Here is a 23,937-nt window from a genome sequence, read left to right on the forward strand (position 1 = left end):
AAGGTCTTCAGGCAAATGGAGAAGGAGGAAAGTCAGAGGTGGGAGGGGAGAGAGAGCTAGCGGCTTCGGGCATGGGGGAGTTACCAGACCAGCAAAATACAGTGATCGAGGCAGCACTGAGGACCCCCTTGCAGCTCATGGCCATAGAGGGACAACCTGTCCCATTATGGTGGCTGTGCAATGTGGCACTCAGGAGCTGTGGGAGTTACACTTCTTACTATGTGGACAGCATTGTTCTGCCAGGAGGAAGAATTAACCAAACAGGCAGAAGGAAGCAGAGCAAGAGATAAAGAGGGTGACTTCTGTGTTTGGGTCGCTTGTTCCCGCTCTTTCCAAACCTCACGTCTATCCCTGACCTTCTTTAATTTAGACTGTTCCATTCTATCAGACACTTCATTATACCAGCAAGAGGCTGGCAAGGGTAGCACAGAGGCTGTGAGTCCTCAGAAGGTCAAAGTGCTGGGACAAAGCAAATTCAGATCATCTCTTAAGCAATGCGGTGCTTTCTGATTTTCTTTCCTCCTTCCCATTTCCCACCCCCGTCCTCAACACCCTACTTGTTTCCCAAGCTGATCTCAAAGTCCTAGACTCAAGCGATCCTCCCACCTTGCCTCAGCCTCCCAAAGTGCTGGAATTACAGGTGTGAGCCACCATACCCAGCCTCTTTTTATTTTTTTCATAGCACTTATTACTCTCTGATATTACTTGTTCATATATTTGTCTGGACCTGTCTGCCTCCCTAGAATGACAGCAGGGACTTTCTGTGTCTTACCCATGGTTGAATTCACATGAATCCTTGGCAGGAACACTGTCATCCTAACAATTGAATCAATTCTCAATAAATATTTGGTGAATATGATTTGTTGGAGTCCTCAATATACAGCTTGGTACCTAGTAAGTGCTCAATAAATGTTTACTTTCATTGCTATCATCGTCATCCTTGTCATTAGGCACCCATAACACATATAATCAACTTCTTTTTCTTTTTTTGAGACAGAGTCTTGCTCTGTTGCCCAGGCTGGAGTGCACTGGCACAGTCTTGGCTCACTGCAACTTCCACCTTCTGAGTATCTGGGCCTAGAGTCATGTACCACCACCCCCGGCTAATTTTTGTCTTTTTAGTGGAGATGGGGTTTTGCCATATTGGCCAGGCTGGTCTCAAACTCCTGGCCTCAAGCGATCCACCCGCCTCAGCCTCCCAAAGGGCTGGGATTATAGGCATGCACCACCACACCTGGCCCACAATCAACATTTAGAGAAATTTAAAACATGTCTGCCAATGTAGCCTGAGACTTGGACTGCATTCCTTTTTCAAACATCAGAGTCTTGCAAGGGTAGCATAGAGGCTGTGAGTCCTCAGAAGGTCAGAGTGCTGGGACAAAGCAAATTCAAATCATCTCTTAAGGGATGTGGTGCTTTCTATTTTCTTCCCTCCTTCCCATCTCCCATCCCTGCCCTTAACACCCTACTCTAGCAAATTAATGGGGATTTTCTTCTGCACACATGATAGAGGCCAGCTCCACATACGATCTTGCTTTCCCTTGCTCCCTCCAGATCTTTTTTACAGGAAACTCTGCAGTCAGAGGAAGGTTATTTACTACCTAGAGCTCCCTCTGCTGATGCATTGGGTAGAAGATTAGCCTGGAAGCCTGCAGGTTTCAGCAGAAGCACAGCTGGGCTCCTGGCGGGGTTTGTTGCCTGCCTATGCCTGTGGTCTGATCAGAGGCGCTTTCTTTCTCTTTGATTGGGGAGAGGGGTACAGGTGATGCCTGTCTGTCTAATACCTCACATGCTGTTGGGGGGCTCCAGGGACGTTTGAGGTCCTGGCTCCTGTGACCTCCATGTGGAACCCTTTTGCTTGCAGATGCTTGTTAGAGAGACTCTGGGATTCCTGGGGGGGTGGGGGTGGGAGGGTGTTCTGCACACCACTCGCTGACACTTGGAAACAGGGTGACCCACCTGTTCATAATTTCTGTCTCGATGCAGAAGTGAAACCTAGGGGGAATTTTTTTAATTTTTCAAGAGCACAGTCAGGGTCAATTTGTAGAGTCTGGGTAAAAACAGGCTCTAATAAACCAAAAAGAAATAAATGCATGATTGAAATTTTTAAAAATGTATTTGACTAAATTTAACTGTTGCTGAAGTTAATTATACTTTAAGTTCTGGGGTACACGTGCTGATCATACATGTGCCATGGTGGTGGCTTGCTGCATCCATTGCCCCATCATCTGCAGTAGGTATTTCTCCTAATGCTATCCCTCCCCAATCCCCCCACCCTCTCCTGTCCCTCCCCTTGTCCCCCACCCCCCAGGCTTTGGCATGTGATGTTCCCCTCCCTGTGTCCATGTGTTCTCATTGTTCAACACCCACTTATGAATGAGAACATGTGGTGTTTGGTTTTCTCTTCTTGTGCCAGTTTGCTGAGAATGATGGTTCACAGTTTCATCCATGTCCCTGCAAAGGACCTGAACTCATCCTTTTTTATGGCTGCATAGTATTCCATGTGTATATGTGCCACATTTTCTTTATCCAGTCTGTCATTGATGGGCATTTGGGTTGGTTCCAAGTCTTTGCTTGTGAACAAAGTTTATTTAAATGCAGAAGGCATGCCTAGCTGTAGCTCTCTGGCATCCAGGGTAGGAACACTGAGGGAAGGGGAGAACATTGCTTTACAGATCAGCCTGCCAGTGTAACCAGGCTAATATTCCCTCAACACTGTGATTTGTGGGTGCTATCATTTTATATAAACTGTATGACACTCTGCTATATACACTGGCCCATTTTCCTGCCTCCAACCCCCCAGCCTTAAAACATACGTTAATTTTTTTCTTCACCACTTACGGTTGAGAATACAGGGGTTTGGTGCTATTAAGTAACTTGCTTTACATCACGCAACTAATAAGTTGCCATGATGGTGTTTGAACCTGGGTTCCTTGAACTTGTAAGCACCGGCATCCCAGGCTCATTCCTGCCTGCCCCATATGATCAGGATTAATTCCACCACTAAATTTTATTCATGCTCTGCACTGTGAAAAGCGCCAGAAAAAGTAAAGATGAATGAGACGTGGTCCCAACCCTTGGGCGTATAGTGTAATCTTCTATCAAAGTCGAGGATGAGGTTTAGTGCTACTTCCTCCAGGCAGCCCTCCTGACCACCCCCTTCTTTTTCTTGATACCTTTGGATGCTCCTAATTGTCAGTGCCCTACTGTTATTAATTAAAACAAAAATGGTGTGGTGACATGCACCTGTAGTTTCAGCTACTTGGGAGGTTGAAGCAGGAGGATTGCTTGAGCCTGGGAGTTTGAGGCCATAGTGAGCTGTGACTGTGCCACTGCACTCCAGTCTGGGCAACAGAGTGAGAACCTATCTCAAAATAGATAAATAAAGTAAATAATAAAACACATATCATCTAACATTTATGGAGCACTTACTATGTGTCAGTCACTATACTACAAAAAACTTTCTTGTGGTTTATCTCATTGAATTATTATAAGAAACTTATGGAAAGGCCCTTTTATCAGCCTCATTTTGTAGATGAGAAAAGTGAGGCCTGGAGGCAAACCATTGATACTTAGAAGTCCAAGTCCAAAAGTAGCACAGATAGGGGCTGGGCATGGCGGCTCACACCTGTAATCCTAGCACTTTGGGAGGCCAAAGCGGGTAAATCACGAGATCAGGAGTTCAAGACTAGTCTGGCCAAGATGGTGAAACCCTGTCTCTACTAAAAATAGAAAAATTAGCTGGGCGAGGTGGCTAACTATGCGGGTGCCTGTAATCCCAGCTACTCGGGAGGTTGAGGCAGGAGAATCGCTTGAACCCAGGTGGCAGAGGTTGCAGTGAATTGGGATCATGCCACTACACTCCATCCTGGTGACAGAGTGAGACTTAATAAAAAAAAAGCAGAGCTGAGAGTCAAACCTGGGAAATCTTAAACATTTTACACACTGATTTGGCTGTGGCTGCCCGCTCCGACCTTCATCCCATGTCTGTCTTGTCCCCTGACCTCTGACAGCTCCTGGGGGGGCAAGACCCTTGTCCCCCTTCCCTGCTTTCTCTCACAGTCCCCAGCTCAGTGCTGGACACACCCAGGAACTGAAAACTACTTATTAACTGATTTACTCCCCCTTCACTGGAAAATGGTGATAAAACAAGATTTGGGGTAGAGGTGGGGAGGGAATCCCACAAATCAGTTTGAGGCTTCTTTAGAGCTCTGGCTCTTGGTCAAGTGAGAGTAGGAAGGATATTTTAAGAGCAGATTCCTTAGGGAATCTTCTACATGACTATATTTTGCTTGCCTAGCATGATGCCTGGCACATAATAGGGTCTAATACATCTTTGTTGAATGACTGAATGAGCTTTAAAAATTCTAAGGAATCTCACTGCTGTTGCTAGGGCTGCCGCTGGAGTCTCAGGCGGTGCTTTCGGCTGTGTCTTACGCATCAAGCTCTGCCTGTCTCACTTTTACACCACGGTGGAAGCCAAAGGCAGGGCCCCTTCGAATGCAAAGAGGCTGCTTTTGCTTGATTTGGCTTAGAAGACATGATACCAAGCCCCTGTTCCCAGGGGTTCTGGCACTACTCGAACTAACTGTGCCCCTTCGTACTGAGATGTATCTGGATTTCAGGTTCGTCAAAATTCACGCCCTTCTCCCACTCTAAGCCATCTGCTGTTCTGGTCTCATCTTTGCCTCACCTCCTCACCCAAAGCTTTTGAGGTACGGGAAGACAGCCCAGTGACCCCACAAGCTTGCGTCCTATTCTCCAATCTTAGGTGATTTTTCAACCTAAAACCATCACATAAGCTGTTTATGGCGTCCGTAACCTGCCTGGCGCTTTTAAACCTCTTTCTTGCGTGGCTTTTTTATGAGTCTGAGATAAACAATCAACTCTCTCTCTCCAGTGACTTGGAGCCCAGATCCTTAACCTTACTCCTTAAGCCCATGGCACTGGAGGGAGCAGAACCAGGGGGTGGTCCCCAAAGGACTGTGGTTAAATGTGCCATGTGCAGGAAGCAGATAACATCATTGCTGCTAACGGGGAAAATGCAGCCAGAGACCTTGAAGCAAATATGAGCCAGAGGGCAGGGTTGCCAAGACTTGCCAGAGCAGCCTCTGCTGGGTTGAGAAGCTCTGCTTAGACACTAAGGGAGCATTCTGGCAACATGTCAAATCTTGGGAGCCATCTCCAACCCCTTATTTGGCCCTAAAGAAATCTAAGTCCTGGCTGGGCACAGTGGCTCACGCCTGTAATCCCAGAAATCTGGGAGGTCGAGGCAGGCAGATGGCCTGAGCTCAGGAGTTCAAGACCAGTCTGGGCAACACGGTGAAACCTGGTCTCTACTAAAATACAAAAAAAAAATCAGCCTGGCATAACAGGGTGCACCTGTAGTCCCAGATACTTGGGAGGATGAGACAGGAGAATCGCTTGAACACAGGAGGCGGAGATTGCAGTGAGTCGAGATTGCACCACTGCACTCCAGCCTAGGTGACAGGGTGAGACTGTCTCAAAAAAAAAAAAAAAAAAAAAAAAGAAATCTAAGTCCTGGGAGGGGAGGTGACTTGGCCAAGGTCATGTAGCCTTGAGGAGGCTGCGTGGAATAAATGATAGAATCTGTCCCCTGCACCCCCTTCTTCCTTGCCATCAGACCCTGATCTCTATACAGCATCCAAGTCATTCCAGGGAGGCTGGCTTCACCCCAATGGTGGAGGTGAAATAAGGGACCTCAGCCAACTTGATTGGCACATTCTAACTCCCTGGCTACAGTGATTCGTCTAGGAGTGACCCAGAACTTGAGGCTGGTCTAATCAGAAAAAAAAAAATATCTGAACCTTTGAGGAAAATCCTGGGAAATACTGACCCTCCTTCCCCGGGGCTAAAAATGAACAAAGGATACAAAGTGGTCTCAGCAGGTGAGGCCAGGCATCGTGTGACATGAAGAGGGAATAATGTAGACTCAATGGAAGGTAGAGAGGAGAGATGGAAAGAAAAGGAATCCCAGGTGATAGTTCTGAGTTGCTGGATCAACCCTCACCTGAAGCCTTTCCTCTGCAATGTTCAGGTACATGATCCAGTAAAATCTGCTTTTAAGACAGACAGGGCTGGGCACAGTGGCTATAACCCAGCACTTTAGGAGGCTGTGGCAGGCAGATCATTTGAAGTCAGGAGGTCGAGATCAGCCTGGCCAACACAGTGAAAACCTGTCTCTACTAAAAATAGAAAAATTAGCTGGGCATGGTGGCACATGCCTGTAATCCCAGCTACTCTGGAGTCTGAAGCATGAGAATCACTTGAACCTGGTAAGTGGAGGTTGCAGTGAGCTGAGATCATGCCACTGCACTCCAGCCTAGGCAATGGAGTGAGACTGTGTCAAAAAAAAAAAAAAAGAAAGAAAGAAAAGAAAAGACAGAATATGTCCTATTATTGTTAGTAATAGGTTTTATTGCTTGTAAAAAAAATATCCACAACTGATAAGCAGATGATTTGCTTCCGGTCTTTTATCTTACTCACAGTTAAGGGTGCTGAGCCCAAAGGGAAGACCTCTGTGCCTGGCTACGTGCCTGGCCAAGCTTTAGATACAACTAAGGCTGTCTGCTTCGGAGTTTAGAACCTCCACTAGCAGACATTTTAGACTTCCCTTGTTCAGGGAAGTGGGTTGGGTGATTTCATGGGTGTTTACTCCTGTCCTGATATCATGAACCTTTAGCACTTTTGCACATCTCTATAGCAATGCCTATCTCAATATATACATATATAAAATGTGTGTGTGTATGTGTGTGTATATATATGTTTTTTTTTTTTTTTTCTTTTAGACGGAGTCTTGCTCTGTCACCCGGACTGGAGTGCAGTGGTGTGATCTTGGCTCACTGGAGCCTCTGCCTTCCAGGTCCAAGCGATTCTGCTGCCTCAGCCTCCCGAGTAGCTGGGATCACAGGTGTGTGCCACCATGCCTGGCTAATTTTTGTATTTTTAATAGAGAAGGGTTTTGCCATGTTGGCCAGGCTGGTCTCGAACTCTGACCTCAAGTGATCCTCCCACCTCAGCCTCCAAAAGTGCTGGGATTACAGGCATGAACCACCGTGCCTGGCCCTGTATCACTACATTTTAATGCATCAGGCTCCTCTAGACCTCGAGCTGGCTGGAGATGAGATTAAACCGCATTCACCTTTGGAGGCCTGCATCTGGCTCAGTGTCTGACACAAGCTTTGCGTTCACAGATGCTTGCGGAGCATATGAAAGTCTCTTCCCACTCCCTGCCTCATTGTCTGAGGAGCCTTCATTATACTCTACTTTCTTCCCTTTGTAAATTAGGATGAGGTGAAAAAGCACAACAGACAAGATGCAAAGAATTCACGCCAAGTCCTCAATTCACAAACTGAGGATCTGATCTGCTGTTGTAGTCTCACGGTGCTGGGTCCCGTATGGGACACCAGCTCCATCCCATATGCTCACGGTTCTGCACTGCTGTGTGTAAAGCCCTGGGCTAGAGGACAAGGGAGGGAAAAACTGTTAAGACTGAGTCAGAGGAGGCTCGGGATGAAATTTGAGTCCGTTGGGATCATTCTGTCTAAACCCCCATCGACAGAGGAGGAAGCTTGGGCCCAGGGAGGAGTCCTCCTTCTCCTCACTCAAGGTCACCGGGACAGACCAGCCAGGATGGGAAAGAACTCCACTTTCAAAAGCAAGACCTGTTTCCCCAGGACCTGGGCCCTGTGCAGACAGGAAGGCGGACTTCAGGATGCATGGGGAAAAGGATGCGGTGGGAGGCTCCGGGGCCAGCCTTCGGACTTGCATCCTGTGAAGGGTGAGTAACTCCACGGATCTCTCTCTTGCCGCTATACCACTTGCCAACTGGGTTTGGAGTCTCTTGCCTTGTGAGTCCTCAGGGACCAGAGAAGTGACTCAGTGAACACTTAGTACATCGTTGGCACTGGGGATTGTGTGTGTGATTCAGGAGTCACTCCCAGAGCTTGTGCTGATTAACTCCAGAAACTCACCCAAAGCCTCCTCCCCACTCCCTTCGATAAGCCCAGGATACAGGGATCAGTGTGTGAGCTGGGACCTTCCGTGGCTCTGACACTCCTAAAATGTTTCTCACGTCTCCACCTGCCAACCGGTCTGGTACCGACAGAAGATTCCCGGACCACGAACTCCCCGGCTAGGAGCTTCCTGCACGCACTGCCTCCTGCCAGCTGCCCACATGGAAAACAGGACCTCGGGACCCCCTCTCTTCCTGACCTCCCCTGGATTCTGAGCGGGCCCACCCTCAACCAAAGCTCCCCTGTTTTGCTGCCTCGCCTCTCTTTTTCCGCCTTGGGAATTGTCCCCCTCTCTTCCCATCCTACTCCCACTCTCGTCCTGGGGGGTGTCTGTCTTTTCTGATCGCCCCCACCCCCTTCTCTTCCCTCCTCCTTTTCCTCCCTCGGCTCCGCCCCCAGGCCCCGCCCTCTCCGCCCCGGCCCGCGTCCCTCTGGCCCCTTCCCCATCCCCCGCCCCTCCAGCGCGGACGGGGCTGTGGGGAGGGGGCGCTGTGCGAACCAGGCGCCCGCCTCTCCCTGCGCGCCCAGTCCCCGAGCGCGCGCCCGGAGCCCCCCTCCGCGGCCTCCCCGCTCCCGCCTCCCCGCCTTCTCCTCCTCCTGGTGACGTCCGGGTCCCTGCCCGTCTGAAAACTCCGCGCCGCGGCGGTGGAGGCGGCGGCGGCGGCAGCGGCGGCGGCGGCGGCGGCGGCGGCGGCAGTGGAGGAGGAGCAGCGGCGAGCCGAAGCGGCAGCGGCGGCGGCGGCGGCCCGAGCGGGAGCCCGAGCGGCAGCCGGCGGCCGCGGGAGCCGCGGGGAGCGCGGGGGCGGCCCGGAGCGCGCCGGGGTCCCCGCGCCCCGCTTGCCCGCTGCGCTCCGAAGATGGTGGCGGCGCCGTGCGCCCGGAGGCTGGCCCGGCGCTCGCACTCGGCGCTGCTAGCGGCTCTCACGGTGCTGCTGCTGCAGACGCTGGTCGTGTGGAATTTCAGCAGCCTCGACTCCGGGGCCGGCGAGCGCCGCGGGGGCGCAGCGGCCGGCGGCGGGGAGCAGCCGCCCCCGGCCCCGGCCCCGCGCCGGGAGCGCCGGGACTTGCCCGCCGAGCCGGCTGCAGCCCGAGGAGGAGGAGGCGGCGGCGGCGGAGGAGGAGGAGGACGGGGGCCCCCGGCGCGGGCGCGGGGAGGCGGCCCCGGAGAACCCTGGGCACAGCAGCCGGCCAGCCGGAAGGCACTGCCCGCCCGGGCTCTGGTAAGATGCCCTTTCGGCTAGCGCCCGGCGGGGAAGGAGGGAGGGAAGGAGGAAAGCAGCCCGACCCCACGCCCCCCTAGCCCTTGAACCTGGTCATCAGACTGGTACTCCGCAAGCCTGCCGACTCCACAGAGCCTCTTTCCCCGGGAAGCCGGGCGGGGTCCCTGCCGAGGCTCAGGGGTCCTGGGCTGCCCCATCCAGAGTCTGAGCACGAACCCCTTGGGGTCTGGGGGAAGTTATCTCCAGTGGGGGCGCTTTGGGGGTTACCGGAGCCCTGTTGGGCTCCTGTTCCTCATCGCTCTTGCTGGGGACCCCAGCTGACTTGCTCCCAGCGTGTGGGTCTCCGTGCTTTGCTCGCTCCCTGCCTGAGTGAGTGGATCTCCTCAGCCGCTGCTCCTGGGTGTTTGTCGCAGGCAGCATCTCTTTGCTCTTTGCGGAGCTGGGTGCAGACAGATGAGCCCTCTGTTCGTCCTGGCCTGCGGTGAGGGTTGGGCTGGGCGTCCGGAGTCCTCATCCGTGCCCCTGAATCAATACTCAGTCCGGGGTGTCTGGGCTGACTTTGGGTCTCCTGTTTCTCCTCTCTGGATGTTTGAGCCTCCCGTCTTCACCTTCTCTGTCTCTAACCTTGCCGTCTCCAGTGCCCTCTCTGACTTTATCTCCTCCCCATCTCCAGTTTCAGGCGATGGCTCCTTCTCCTAGCTGGTTGTCTCTCTGTCTTGCTGCGGCCGGTTCGGGTCACCAGCTGTGTTTCCGACCACACCGTCAGGCTTCTAGTCCTATGGGATTTCTTTGCCCTCCGTGGGTGTGAACAGTCGGGGCTCTGAAACCGTTTCTTCCGCAGGTCTGGGGCCATCTGGGTGGCTGGGTGGGGAACTGACTTGTCTGTCTACCCTGTCCCCAACTTCTCCAGGGGTACCTTTCCCACCACCTTCTCTGGGCTGCCGTGCCCAGCCTACTGAGCTGTAAGCACGTGGGGTAGGAGGCCGGAGTCCGCAGTTCAGAGCCAAGGTCTCAGCTCCCCGTGGGTGTGAGTTCTGCCTTAGGGCATAACCAGTGTGTGGTGTGTCTGTTTCTTCATCACACTATTTGCCTGCTAGGATTCGCCTAGCCGCTAAAGGATATTAGACCCCAGGGGGGTGATTTCCGGATCCTGAGGACCAAATGCATATCTCTATCATTTTTCACTTTGGGAGTCCTCACTGTAGACTGCCTTCGTACACAGTGTGATGCTTTCTGAGCTGCTAAACTTCGTAGTCCGTGCCACCCTCTCTGCCGGAGTGCAGCTCTTCATGCCTGCGGGCTGAGCCAGCCCCAAGATGTGATGTGATGGCATTTCACGTTGCTGTGTGGGTAGTAGGGAGAAGTCTTTCCCTCATTTGCGGGGAGGAAAGTGGCGTGAGCTTCCTGTTGGAGAACCAGAACATTCCTCCTGTCCAGCGATCTCTGCTTTACAGGGAGGGCTCTTCTGAGACACTGCCTTTGAACTCCTGGATAGTGATGGGTTCCGGCAGAAATGCAATTAGAAGTTCTTTCTGCATCCAGAGCCCAGGAGGTGGGATGGGAGGGTTGTGGGGTGTGCCCTGCTGGTTCAGTGTAGGAGTGTGTAGGGTAGACATGGTGGGGGATGCATGGGGCTTACCGCATCCTTTGCGTCTGGGGTTCAGAGTGGGTTCAGGAGGTACCTTTAGGCTGCACGTAGCACCTGTTGAAATAAATGAAGAGAAGGAAGGAGGCAGGGCTGGCCAATTTCTTCATAGGTCCCTGTGAGCATCCATCCCCAGCGCTTCTCTGTGTGTCCAGCTCAGGGTTTCACCCTCTCTCACCCAGCTCAGCCTCTGAGAGATTTGCAGTTGTGGAGGTAGGTAGGAACACACCATTTTTCTTCTCGCTTCCTTTTGGAATTTCAGTTCCAGAAGTGGAGTTTCTTTGCTTTTCTGAAACTCTGCTTCCAACTGCAAGTTCAATTACTCTCCCCAAACCTACATGTCCTATGTCTCAATTTCTTTACCTTCCAAGATAGACATTTACGTGTTTGGTTTTTTTTCTCTTGGTTCTCTTCCTGGTAGCTGTCTACCATGCTGTTGATTATTGTCGCTCAGGGATTTGTATTTTATTTTATTTTATTTTATTTGCTTGTCTCTCTCCTTTCTTTCCTCTCCCCCCACACCTATTCCATGGCCTGCTAAATCCTGAAATCACAGTACAGACAAGCTGGCTGGAGCACGGGGTCTGCCTACTCTGGCTGTGCCCACCCAGTTCCTGCCCTTCCATGGAGCTCCAGGAGACCAGAAGGGGGCAGGCTGTTCCCAAAGTCCTGGAGCTTGGGTTGCAGGCAAGGAGAGGACCAGACCTTTTTGCAAGCAATAGAGGCTCTTGCAGTGTGCAATTTGTTTCCAAACCCTGCCGGAGCTGCCGGGATGATGCTTTGGAGAGAAATTCGGGAGTGGGACATTTAAAGACACAAATCCCCGTGATTTTCCAGATGGTGCTTGTAGAGAGCTGGTTAGACACGTGCGTAGGAGAAGATGCTTTAGCTCAGTACTCTGTTGCAGGCGGGGATGGGGTGGGGTGGACAGTCTTGACTCTTGCACGTAGAGGGAAACTGTGTCCTGGGCTGCTGGTGGGTGTTTTGCAGAGTGTGTCAGGCAAGTGTTATGTATAGAGCATTTTCTAAGGCAGATCTTCCTGCCTCCTGATGCCCATGGTCTCAGAGCATTTGTCCTTTTTATGTTTGGGGAGCTGTGCTTCGGTGGAAGGCCCTGATTGTATTTTTGGTGCACTTAAGAAGCCGAGAGGAAACACCCCGTTTCTCAAGTAGTCAGAGTCAGAGGGCATGTCCACAAAAGATTTGCAAGCTCGCCTTTTCCTCTCAGCCTCTTTCAAAGCTCTTAAATATTAGAATTACTGGGTAGATTGCAGCTGTTCTGTGGCCATGACACTGATTCCTTCACTGGGTCTCCAGTAAGCTGTGGATTTTACTGTCATCTCAGAATTTAAGAAACAGACGGGCTCCCTTATAAAGGGAGGAAAAATATTGGGAAAGCTGTCACAAGGATCAGCCTACAGGTTCTGAATAGATTTTGGAGCAAATGAAAGAGAGCTGTGTGTGTTCATGTAATGAATGTTTATTTTCTTTCCCTCAGTGACTCTCTTCTTGAAGTCCCCACAGGTATTGCTTGTTTTCTTGGATAAACTGTTAGTGAGTTTCATTTAAGAAATCTAATTTTTTGTTACCCTACCCACTCCCCAACCCCCGCCCCACAGAAATACAAAAAGTAGAATGGGGTTTCTGTAATAGCCCACCCCTTTTTAATGTTGATTTTTCGGCAGAAATTCCTCATACTTCACATTACTCAGATAGCTTGGGACTTTTTTAGACATCAGCGGTGACTTTGAAAGATTGGTTCACTGGCTTTCCATCACCTCTCCTTCTAACAAACAGCCTTGGAGGCATAGCGTTTCTTTCCATCCAAATGTTTTGAGACCACAGAAAACAGGTTATTTTATTGATGGTTCACTTTTTTTTCACACTTTCAATGGAGTTTTATTTTGTTTGAGCAACGCATTACACTTTGTATACGGAAATATGCATAATTGAACAATATTTATCTTACTGCAAATGTTGCCATCTGTTTAAATCGTATACTGGAAAATGTTAAAATAGATAAATAAAAGTAGAAATTAGATGCATAGGTATAGATATGTTTGTAATATAAATTCTAATATATCTATTCACTTTCCTTCTAGTTTTCTCACACTTTAGACATTCTCTTGAGTTTACCAATTCATTTTTGAAAAATCTTCCAGAAGGTTAGGTGGTCAAATGCTTGCTATTTTTCAGCTAGGAAGCCAGCCGTGGCATAAGTTCTTGTTTACTGGTGACTGTTCAATTTTGATTCATGGTTTTATAAACAGAGTAAATTTGGTGGCAGAGATTTGACATCATTGCGTCATTGTGTATGTGTGTGTATCCCCAGAAAGAAAGCAAACATATCCTTAGGGATGTCTTTGAAATAAGAGTCTGTCCCCCTCTCTGGTTTGTTTCAAAACCCTGCCGGGGCTGCCTAGATGATGCTTTGGAGGCAGACTCAGGATAAGATCATAAATGTATCTATATTAGTGTTTCAGTACAGAAGAACTAACATACACACTCGTTGGACTGCACAGGTGAGGTTGAGGGTCTCCATCTTTTGTCCAGGGCTGCCCTAAGAGTTGTCACTTAGGATATCTCTCTTTCCCTTTCCCTTGCATTTCCCCATTTTTACTGACCCAGATCCTCGTCTACCAGAAACAACGAGAAAATGCCTTGGGGAAAATAAAAAATAAGTAAAAACCAAACTCAATCGTAACAAAACCTACATTCTAAGGAAAGGGTGTGGTAACAGGAGAAAAAGTCCCAAGAAATGTGTGCCAGGCCCCAGCACAAATCAAAGAGGCCTCTGGTACCCTCAGGTCTGACATCCCTGGGTTTCCCTCCGGGCTCAGCCCTTTCTTGTGTCCCTGGCCTTGGGCAAGTCACTGTCATTTTGCTCCTCTGTGAATCTGAGCTACCTCATAGGACTGTATGAGGAGGGAATGTAGCAATACGTATGAACTGATGTGGGCCTGGTTCCTAATCAGTGCTCAAAACTGAGCTGTTGTTCTCAAAAGGAAATTCTTGGTATGTTTGAAAATAAGCAGTTTCTTCCATTTATTCATTTTCCCACACAGTGTAGAGTGTGAGTAAATCCAAGGCCGTAGAATGAATAGAGCTCTTTCTGTGTGATCAGGAGGGGATATGGTAGAAGAAGGAATACTGACATTTATTGAGTGCCTGCTGTATGCCGGGCATCATTTTGGCGTTTTGCATACGTTAGGTCATTAAATGCTCATGTCACCCCCCCCCAAAAAAAAACCCACAAAAGCTTTCCAGGAAGGAAGATGGTATTACACAATTGATATAAAGTTAAAACTGTGGACACCCAGCTAGAAATCGCTGGTCTTATGATTGTTTATTATGTGGCAGGAATAATGGAGGGACTTGTAAATACTACCTTACTGTCTTACTGAATTCTTCCAACTTTGTGGGATAGGACTGTTGCTGTCCCCAGGAGGAAACTGAGGCTCAAGGAAGTGAAGCTGCTTGCTCATGAGGTTCGCAGAGCTGGCGAGTAGCAGAACTGAGATGCAAACCCAGGCCTGCCCCTTTCCAAGTGATGGCACCTGTTTGAGCTGCTTTTCTTCTGCATGGTTTATTGATAAGCCCCACATGCAACTATGTCATTCCCCCCAATTTTTTTTTTTTTTTGAGACAGAGTCTTACTCTGTTACCCAGACTGGAGTGCAGTGGTGCCATTTCTGCTCACTGCAACTTCCGCTTCCAGGTTCAAGCAATTCTTGTGCCTCAGCCTCTGGAGTAGCTGGGTCTACAGGCACGTGCCACTACACCTGGCTAATTTTTGCGTTTTCAGTAGAGAGAGGGTTGTCCTATGTTGCCCAGGCTGCTCTGGAACTGCTGACCTCAAGTGATCCACCTGCCTCGACCTCCCAAAGTGCTGGGATTACAGACCTGGGCCACTATGCCTGGCCCCCAAAATCTTTTTTCTACTTTTCTCACTTCTTATTGCAGATTCCTAAGAAAGTACCGACCCTAGAAAAGAAGCAGACATGCAATTGACATTGAATCAGACACGTAACTCATGATGCAAATACAAGGGTAGTAACAATGATAATGCCTGTATAGCAGTTATGATGTGTTAGGTGGTTTTAAAAATGGATGCATAATAGTTTTAAATATTTTGGGGGTCGATGTGATATTTTGATATGTTCATATAATGTGTAATGATGAACTCAAAGTAATTACCTCCAAAATTTATCTTTACTTTTTGCCAGAGACACTGAAATTCTTCTCTTCTAGCTTTTTTTTTTTTTTTTTTTTTGAGATAGAGTTTTGCTCCTGTTGCCCAGGCTGGAGTACAGTGGCACGATCTCAGCTCACTGCAACCTCTGCCTCCCAGGTTCAAGCAATTCTTCTGCCTCAGCCTCCTGAGTAGCTGAGATTACAGGCACCTGCCACCACACCTGGCTAAATTTCTTTGTATTTTTAGTAGAGAAGGGTTTTGGCATGTTGCCAAGGCTGGTCTTGCGCTCCTGACCTCAGGTGATCCGCCCACCTTGGCCTCCCAAATTGCTGGGATCACAGGCATGAGCCACCGCATCAAGATTACAGATGTGAGCCACTGTGCCCAGATTACAGGCATGAGCCACCGTGCTCGGCTCTTCTACCTCTTTTGAAATATACAATAGATTATCGTTAACGGCAATCACCTTACGGGACTACCAAACACTAGAGCTTGTTCCTTCTATCTAACTGGATTTTTATACCTGCTAATCAACCTCTTCCTCCCCACTCCCCTCACTCCCCCAATCACCTGTCTATTCTCCATCTTCTTGTCATCTGTATATATAGCTCCTACATAGGAGTGAGGATGTGTGGTATTTGTCTCTAAGTGCCTGGCTTATTTCAGTTAATACAGTGGCCTCTGGTTTATTCATGTTGCTGCAAATGACAGGATTTCACTTTTTAATGGCTGACTAATATTCTGTTGTGTGTCTGTACCACATTTTCTTTATCCATTCATCCAGTGATGGGCACTTACTGATTCTCCATCTTGGCTATTGCGAAGAACGTTGCAGTAAACATGGAGTGCAGATAGCTCTTCGACGTACTGATTTCCTTTCCTTTGGATAATTAATTCCTTTCCTGCATAGACAAAGTAGTGGGCTTGCCAGATCATATGGTAGTTCTATTTTTAGACTGCGAAGAACCTTTATACTCTTCTCCATGGTGTCTGTACTAATTTCCATTCCCACCAATGATGGACAAGTGTTCCCTTTTCTCATGTTCTCACCAGCATCTGTTATTTTTTGTCTTCTTGATAAAAGCGATTTCAACTGGGGTGAGATGATATCTCATTGTGCTTTTGAGTCATAGTTCCCTGGTGATGAGGGATGCTGTGCATTTTTATATATCCATTGGCCATTTGTATGTCTTCTTTTGAGAAATTGCTATTCAGCTCTTCTGCCCATTTAAAACATTGGATTACTTGTATTTTGCCGTTGAGTTGTTTGAGTTCTTTATATATTTTGGTTATTAATCCCTTGTCAGATGGGTAGTTTGCAAATGTTTTCTCCCATTCTGTAGACTGTTTAATTTGCTGATTGTTTACTTTGCTATGCAGAAGCTTTGTAGCTCGATGTAATCCCATTTGTCTATTTTTGCTTTTGTTGTCTGTGGCTTTTGAGGTCTTACCCAAAAATGTTCTTGCCCAAACCAAGGTCCTGAAGTGTTTTCCCAGTGTTTTTTTCTAGTTGTCTCATAGTCTCAGGTCCTAGATTTAAGTCTTTATTCCGTTTTGATTTGGTTTTTTTATTTGGTGAGAGACGGGGGTCTGGTTTCATTCTGAAGGTTATCCATAGGTTATGGTTATCCAGTTTTCCCAGCACCATCTATTGAATAGACTTTCCTTTCCCCAGGGTCTGTTGTTGATGCCTTTGTCAAAAATGAGTTGATATAAAAGTGTGGATTTATTTCTGGGTTCTCTATTCTGTTTGCCAGGCACTGTTTTAAACCCTTTATGTGCATGAACTCATTTGATCCTGCAAGCCATGTAATATTATATCTTCAACAGTCAGGAAATAAACTTGAAATTGGCTAGAGAAGGAAGCCTTGAATTCGGCTCTCTCTAACCAAGGGAGAAGGGTAGACGGGGGCAAGAGGATATTTTGTGTAGGGTTCTTTGGTGAGAGAAAATGGCTTTTATTTCAACCACAACAGACTTCCTGCTGCTTCATTCCTTCCGACCGCTCTGTGGTTGGCCCTCTGAGGACCCCACCACTTGTACCTGAGAGCCTGGGTCTGCAGGACACTGGAGACAGAGAGCTATCTCAACGAACATGTGGTCCAGATCATCTTGTGGACACTTCCTTCCTCCTGCAACAGAAACTAACCGTTTGCCCGCAGATACTCATCAGATGCTGCCTGTGTGCTTTCTGGGTTAGATTGCCCCTCCCTTATTAGAAGCCAGAGGCATCATAAAGAAGATGGGTGTGGGGCAGGGTGTCGCCTTAGGCTTGAACCTAGACACTGGCATTATTAGTATTAGAGATTGCCAGCCCAGCAACCTGCCAGATGAGGAAGGGGTGGGACTCATTCTCGAGCTTTGAGTGTGTGGATGGGGTTGTCTCATCTTTCAGGGCCATCTAGGGGCAATGAACGTATTTGTCCTCTCCCAGACCTGGTTTGTCCCAGCCAGGTGACTAACTGCTTATCTGGACATCTATTGCAGGCTAATGTGTCAGTGGATGCTAATGAGGTAATGTGGTCACAGGTGTTTGTTTCTCCTCCCAGGTCATACTTTGCCATAATTTTTGGCCCTGAGGTACATGGTCTCAGTTTAAGATGAATGTGTAGGGCAGAGAGGTTTATGCAGAGGTTCCCTACTCAAGAGGGACAAATATTGCAACTGTGGTGATGATGAGGTGGAGGAGAACTTCTTTATTGAATGCACCAGACACTGTGGAAGGACTAAAAAGACATGGTTTATTGAATCCTTATAACATCTGGCAATTTATAAGCTATTATTTTCATCTCTGTTTTACTGGTTGAAATAATAAAAACTAAGGCAATAAGTTGGATGAAAGTTAAGCAGGCAAGAAATGTCCAGACTAGGAATTCAAGCTGGGTGGTATCTCCGAAGGCTGTGTTCTTAGTCTCTACTCAGTTCAGAGTCAGTAAGTTCGTTGACTCTAGACCCTCATTCTCCCCTTCCCTCCATCCACTTATGCATGCATTTGTCTATCCTTCCATTCATCCATCCATCCATCCATCCATCCACCTGTCCATCCGTCCATCCATCCATCCATCCATCCATCCATCCATCCATCCATTCTATCCATCTATCCAGTTAGCTATCCATCCAGCCATCCATCAGTCCATTCATGTATTTGACCATCCATCCATCCATCCATCCATTAATAGGTCCATTCATCCATTCATTGGTCAATTCACCCATCCATCTAACCATACATTTACGCATCTATTCATTTACCCACCTATCCACCCATCTACCCATCCACCCATCCTCCACCCCTGCAGTTAGAAGGTACCAGTCCCTGTGTCTAGCACCGGAACTACCTTGGTTAACAGGACAAATGTGCCTCCTGCCCTTCAGGAGGACCAGTCAAGCAGGCAAGAGTTAGAGCCCATGCTGATAAGTGGCCGATCTCTAGGGAGAACACTCTCACATCCCAGCCTGGTTCATTGCCTATACCCTTTGCTATAGTGACCTTTTGAACATACAAGGGAAGTGTCCTCTGGGAAGGTCAGGGCGAGGAGTAAGAAGTATGGTTCAGGGCCCTGGAAGCCAGGAGATATCTGCCATCTCAGAACTGTCCACAAGGCCTGGGCTGCTCCACTCATAGGGCTCAAGCTCTTCTTTTTCAGTCAAAGAAACAACCCTAAAAGTGATCTAGGGGAGCAGATGGCCAGATGCTGTGGGGCCTTAGAGGCAGGTTGTGTGATGTTGTGGAAGAAGACGGTGCTCTGACATCATCTGTGATATGGCACTTTGCCTTTCTGGGGCTTCTTGTCTGAAGTCTCCTTGTCTGAAGCACAAAGGCCATGTAGGCATTTACCTGGCAGGGCTTGGTGATGAGGCAGCCGCCTCTCTGGGTCATGGTCAGTGCTCTGCTCTACCCCCTGATGCAACCATATCATAGGAGATGTTCGCTAGAGCCAGGGGGACTTTCAAATCTGTGGCCAATGGGTGGGTTTGATTTTGCCCACATGGTGTGTTAGAATAAATAGGCACTGGAATTTAAAGATTAGGATATGCTGGCCAGACGCGGTGGCTCATGCCTCTAATCTCAGCACTTTGGGAGGCCAAGGCGGATGGATCACGATGTCAGGAATTCAGGACCAGCCTGGTCAAGATGGTGAAAGCCTGTCACTAAAAACAAAAAAACAACAACAACAAAAAATTAGCTGGGCATGATGGCAGGTGCCTGTAATCCCAGCTACCTGAGAGGCTGAGGCAGAGAATTTTTTGAACCTGGGAGGCAGAGGTTGCAGCAAGCTGAGATTGCACCACTGCACTCCAGCCTGGGCTACAGAGTGTGACTCTGTCTCAAAAAAAAAAAAAAAGGATTAGGATATGCCATGAGACAGTGTAGATTTTTGGAATTCTTTTAAAAGTCATAAGATCTAGCAATGCAGGGTCTACGTGTGCTTGCTTGGTGTTAAACTGTTAAACAGCCAAGCTGAGGAATGGTGACACTGCAGACCCAGTGGGTCCCCAAGAGTCCCCCCAAGATCTCTCCTGTCACCTGTGCCACGTGGCTGGCTCCTCTTAGCTGTTGAGTTTGCAGCCCATTTGGAAGCCCTCTTGTGTTCACTATGAAGACATAAAAATAAATATCTGTGGTCACTCTATCCCCATGTGGCTTATTCACTGCACTTATTTGCCTCTGACTGTCTGTGCCTTGCCCTAGGCATGATGGAGTCCCCCCCACCTCGCTGGTGGTGGAGACCCAGAATATGCAAGTTCTTATAAGCACGAGGCCATCCTGAAGGCAAATGCCCTCCACAGAAATAGACTCATGCGTTCTGCAATTTGATAAACCTGTTTCCCCTCTGCAGGGAGTGTGAGTGATGGGCTCCTTCGAGTCACCTGCCCCTTGCTCTGTGTTCCCTGTGACCTTGTTCCCCAGTAACACACACTGGGAAGTTGGGAGTATTTAGAGACAAGGGGGAGGTGAAAAGTAGAACATTCCTGAGTACCTTGGCTTGGTCCCAATGCTGTCAGGGACGGACCGTGACTTTCATCTCTGTGTCTTTTTGGCGCTTCATCAGATGATGCTAATAAGCCTGCCTCCCTCCCCGACTTGTGAGGATTAAATTTGATAAACAGATGAGAAAGTGCTTTGAAGCCTCGAAAGCCCCATGTGAATGTAAGACGGGGCTCATGTCTTCAAGCTGCAGAATGTGGGAGTGTTCAGATGGGGTTTTCTGTGTTCCTTCCTTACAGTGTTTTGTAACTCATAGGGGACAGGGAGAGAGTGAGTGAAATCCACTGGAAATTTACCACCTACTCCTCTTTTCATTCATCAGATGTTGTTTGAGGGTCTGCTGTATACCGGGCCTTATGCAAAGCAGGTGGAAAGACAGATGTGACCCTGCCCGCATGCTCTTTATGGTTTGGGGGCAGGATGACCACCCCCATAAAAACAAACAAGAGCATGTCAAAAAATCAAATTGTTACAAGTACAGTGAAGGAAATGGTTAGAGAGCTGAATGAAAAGAAAGGACTGTGGATTAGCATTTGTTTTGGATGGGGTGGATTTATTTTACTTATTTGAGGGTAAGGATTTATTTTGGATCATGCCTTTTGCCACTGTAGTTCCAAAAGAGCCCCAGGAATCCAAAATATGGTATAGACACCAGTCATGATGCACCAGTGGTTGGAGGTGCTATAGGGACAGATGTTTTCCAGTAGCGTTTTATAAAGAGTTACTATTCATATCTACATAACATTTATTCACTTCTTAAATTTGATTATTTATTGTGACAGGGACTCCCTGTGTCACCTGGCTAGAATGCAGTGGTATGATCTCAGCTCACTGCAACCTTGACCTCACAGGCTCAAGCAATCCTTCCGCCTTGGCCCTCTGAGTAGGTGGAACTACAGGTGCATATCACCACACCCGGCTAATTTTTGTATTTTTTAAAGAGATGGGGTTTTGCTATGTTGCCCAGGCTTGTCTGGAACTCCTGGGATCAAGTGATCCTCCCACCACAGCCTCCCAAAGTTCTGGGATTACAGGCATGAGCCACCACTCCTGGCCCACTTCTTAAATATTGTCTATCTTCTTTTAGCTGCTTTTCCCCCAACAAAATCATGTGATATAAGCGTTACTCTAAATGTACAACTTGATGAATTTCTACAAACCGAACACATCTGAGTATCTTAGACCAGGAGTCATAGTGCTGACACCATCCCGGATGCACCTCTCTTCTGCTTCTTTGGTGACTGTTGAAATTGTTAATAGTTGTATATTTCTTTAAATGTATGTTATGGAATATACAGAAATATAACCAGCCAATCAAGACAGCAGCTTCAAGGCTCTTCTTGTAGAACATGCAGGTAAAGTGACATTTAAGGAAAAAGAAGTTGGTTACCAAAGTGAAAATGCATAAGCAAACCCTAACTGGATTTCACATCGTGATTGCCACTTGGTAGGTTAATGATGATCACGGAAGTGCTGAGATGGCCAAGGTTTGGTCAGTGTTGGCTTAACCCGTTTGAAGAGTCTTTGCTCCTCTGGTAAACAGCTGTCCGGTTTTGTTCTGCAGTTCAAGTGGATTGAGGTTAGATGTTAGGAGGAGCTGTGCTCTGGGTCCATTGGAAAGGAAGTCCCCATCAGAGGCCCTCTCTGACGTCTGCCTTCGTCCCATAGTTCTGGAAGTAATGGCCCCAGAGGCTCCCGGTGCCTGCCTTCTGTGAGTGAGGTCTGGATGTTTTATGCGCATCTTTCGGATTCACTGTACGTTCACTTCACATTGAGTAGTTGTACTCTAGTCCCCCAAGTGTTGGACATGAAATTAGCATGATGAATGGGTCCCCAAATGGGCCAGTAATGACTACATTAACTTAACCCTGAACCAAGACGCTCCTATTCAGAACCAGGGTAACAGAACCGCAGTACGACGTTAGCAGCAATTCAAAAGGGCAGCGGGGACAACTAATCATTTCATAATGAGCGAGGGGAGAAGCACTAAAAGCCGGGAGCCTAAGGACGGCATGATAATTTTGCAGAGTCTCAACTCTCAACCAGACTCACGTTCATAAAATAAACAAATGTTTTTGGTAATGGAAAGCTAATGTATACATTATTTAAGGGTAGTATTAAAACCAGATTAGATGGATCAAGGAATACAGCAGTTACCTCATTAAGCATCCTTTCTTTGGGGATGTGAAAAAGTTATTCTCTCTTTTTTTTCCTTGTGAAATGGGGCTTTATTAATTAGAGATGTAATGGGAAATCTTACTTTTTTTTCCCTAGACTAGCGGCTGTTTTCCGTTTATTTTTTAATGGAGGACCATGCTTTGCAGATGTTCTCTTTGAAATAAAAGCCTATTCATTGTCTGTCTTTTGCACTTTCTTTTATCCCAGCTCAAAAGGGGCAGCTGTTTTGAAAGACACTCAGAACCCCGTTTCCTTGTCATCAAGTATTGCAGATGATTCCGTTTTCGATGCAAAAGGCTCTTATTGCCTGCTTTTTCTTGGAATCCTATTGAGGGATAGTTTTCAAATGGTTGCGCCTGATTTCTCTTGTTTAGAAGGTGAGGTAAAGCCAGAGAGCAGGTAGAGATGTTAAGATAAACATCTCCTAAGGAAAGACGTTCAGTGAAAGACTGGGTGGTTTGGAAATGGGTAGAGGTTAGGTTACCCATTCTTCTTAGGCCTAGAGGCTGACTGCTGTTTGGCTTTCTTTTAGGATTAAAGCAAACAAAAACTGCACGGCAGCAACTTGTGGAGGAAACTGACTGTTTATTGGAGTGAGCAGGTGGATGCAGCCTCCAGCGAAAGTGGGTGCTAGAAAGCAGCGATGGGGAATACGTGAGCCAGAAGGAAACCTAGGACTTTGTGAGTCAGGTCTGGGGTCCGGGTAGAATCATGACAGCATAAGGTCCTCTTTCCTCTTCCTCCTCCTTTCTTAATTAAAGAAAAGGTAACTTTTAAAAACCAAAACTTAAATTAGTCGCCAAAATCAATGATTTTTCAATCCAAATCAAATTTGAAGTGCCTATTCAGAAATGAGAAATTGTGGTCTTCATTTGAGTGAGGGGTGATGTGACTGCCCCCTCTACGTGGGTCCACCAGGTCTCTTTGCTTATCTGTGTCACCTACAGGATGGCTGTTGGGATTTGAGTTTGCCACTCTCAGAATGATAATGATAGTAATAATAATAATTGCTATTACAAATTAGATGTCACTGTGTGCCAGGCACTGTGCTGTCCTGAGCAGAATCTTCTGTATTATTATTTTAATCATTACAACAGCCTTATGATGTGGCTGATGATAGTATTCCCATCTACAGATGAGGAAACTGAGAATAGAGCAGGTAGGGAATCACTCACAGGCACAGAGCAGACTTGGAGTTTCAGCTCAGCCAGCATGACTCAGAAGCCTGTGTGCCAAAGGCTATGTATGTGCCACACAGAAAGATGTCATCAAGCAACTCCCATTAGGTGTTCCAGAAAGTTGATACTGTTGCTGGGTGGGGTGACACATGCTTGTAATCCCAGCACTTTGTGAGGCCTAGGTGTGAGGATCGCTAGAGCCCAGGAGTTCAAGACCAGCCTAGGCAACATAGTGAGACCTTGTCTCTATCAAAATATAAAACAGGCCGGGCGCAGTGGTTCATGCCTGTAATCCCAGCACTTTGGGAGGCCGGGCTGGTGGATCAAGAGACCAGCCTGGCCAACATGGCAAAACCCTGTCTGTACTAAAAATACAAAAATTAGCCAATTAGGTGTGGTGGCAGGTGCCTGTAATCCCAGCTACTTGGGAAGCTGAGGTAGGAGAATCACTTGAACTCAGGAGGTGGAGGTTGCAGTGAGCTGAGATTGTGCCATTGC

At 47.9% G+C, this 23,937-nt stretch overlaps 1 protein-coding gene across 1 annotated transcript in view; it reads left to right on the forward strand.

The window, feature by feature from the left end:
• The first annotated feature begins 8,689 nt into the window (after positions 1-8,689).
• The window catches only part of XYLT1 (xylosyltransferase 1), a 376,528-nt gene continuing 361,280 nt past the window's right edge, over positions 8,690-23,937 (forward strand). The window contains exon 1 of the mRNA XM_009009228.4: positions 8,690-9,256. Coding sequence (XP_009007476.2) covers positions 8,894-9,256 — 363 coding nt within the window. The 5' untranslated portion in view covers positions 8,690-8,893. The remainder of the gene's footprint in view (positions 9,257-23,937) is intronic.

The sequence above is a fragment of the Callithrix jacchus genome, chromosome 12 (genome assembly GCF_049354715.1).
Source record: "Callithrix jacchus isolate 240 chromosome 12, calJac240_pri, whole genome shotgun sequence".
NCBI classification, from domain to species: Eukaryota; Metazoa; Chordata; class Mammalia; order Primates; family Cebidae; genus Callithrix; species Callithrix jacchus.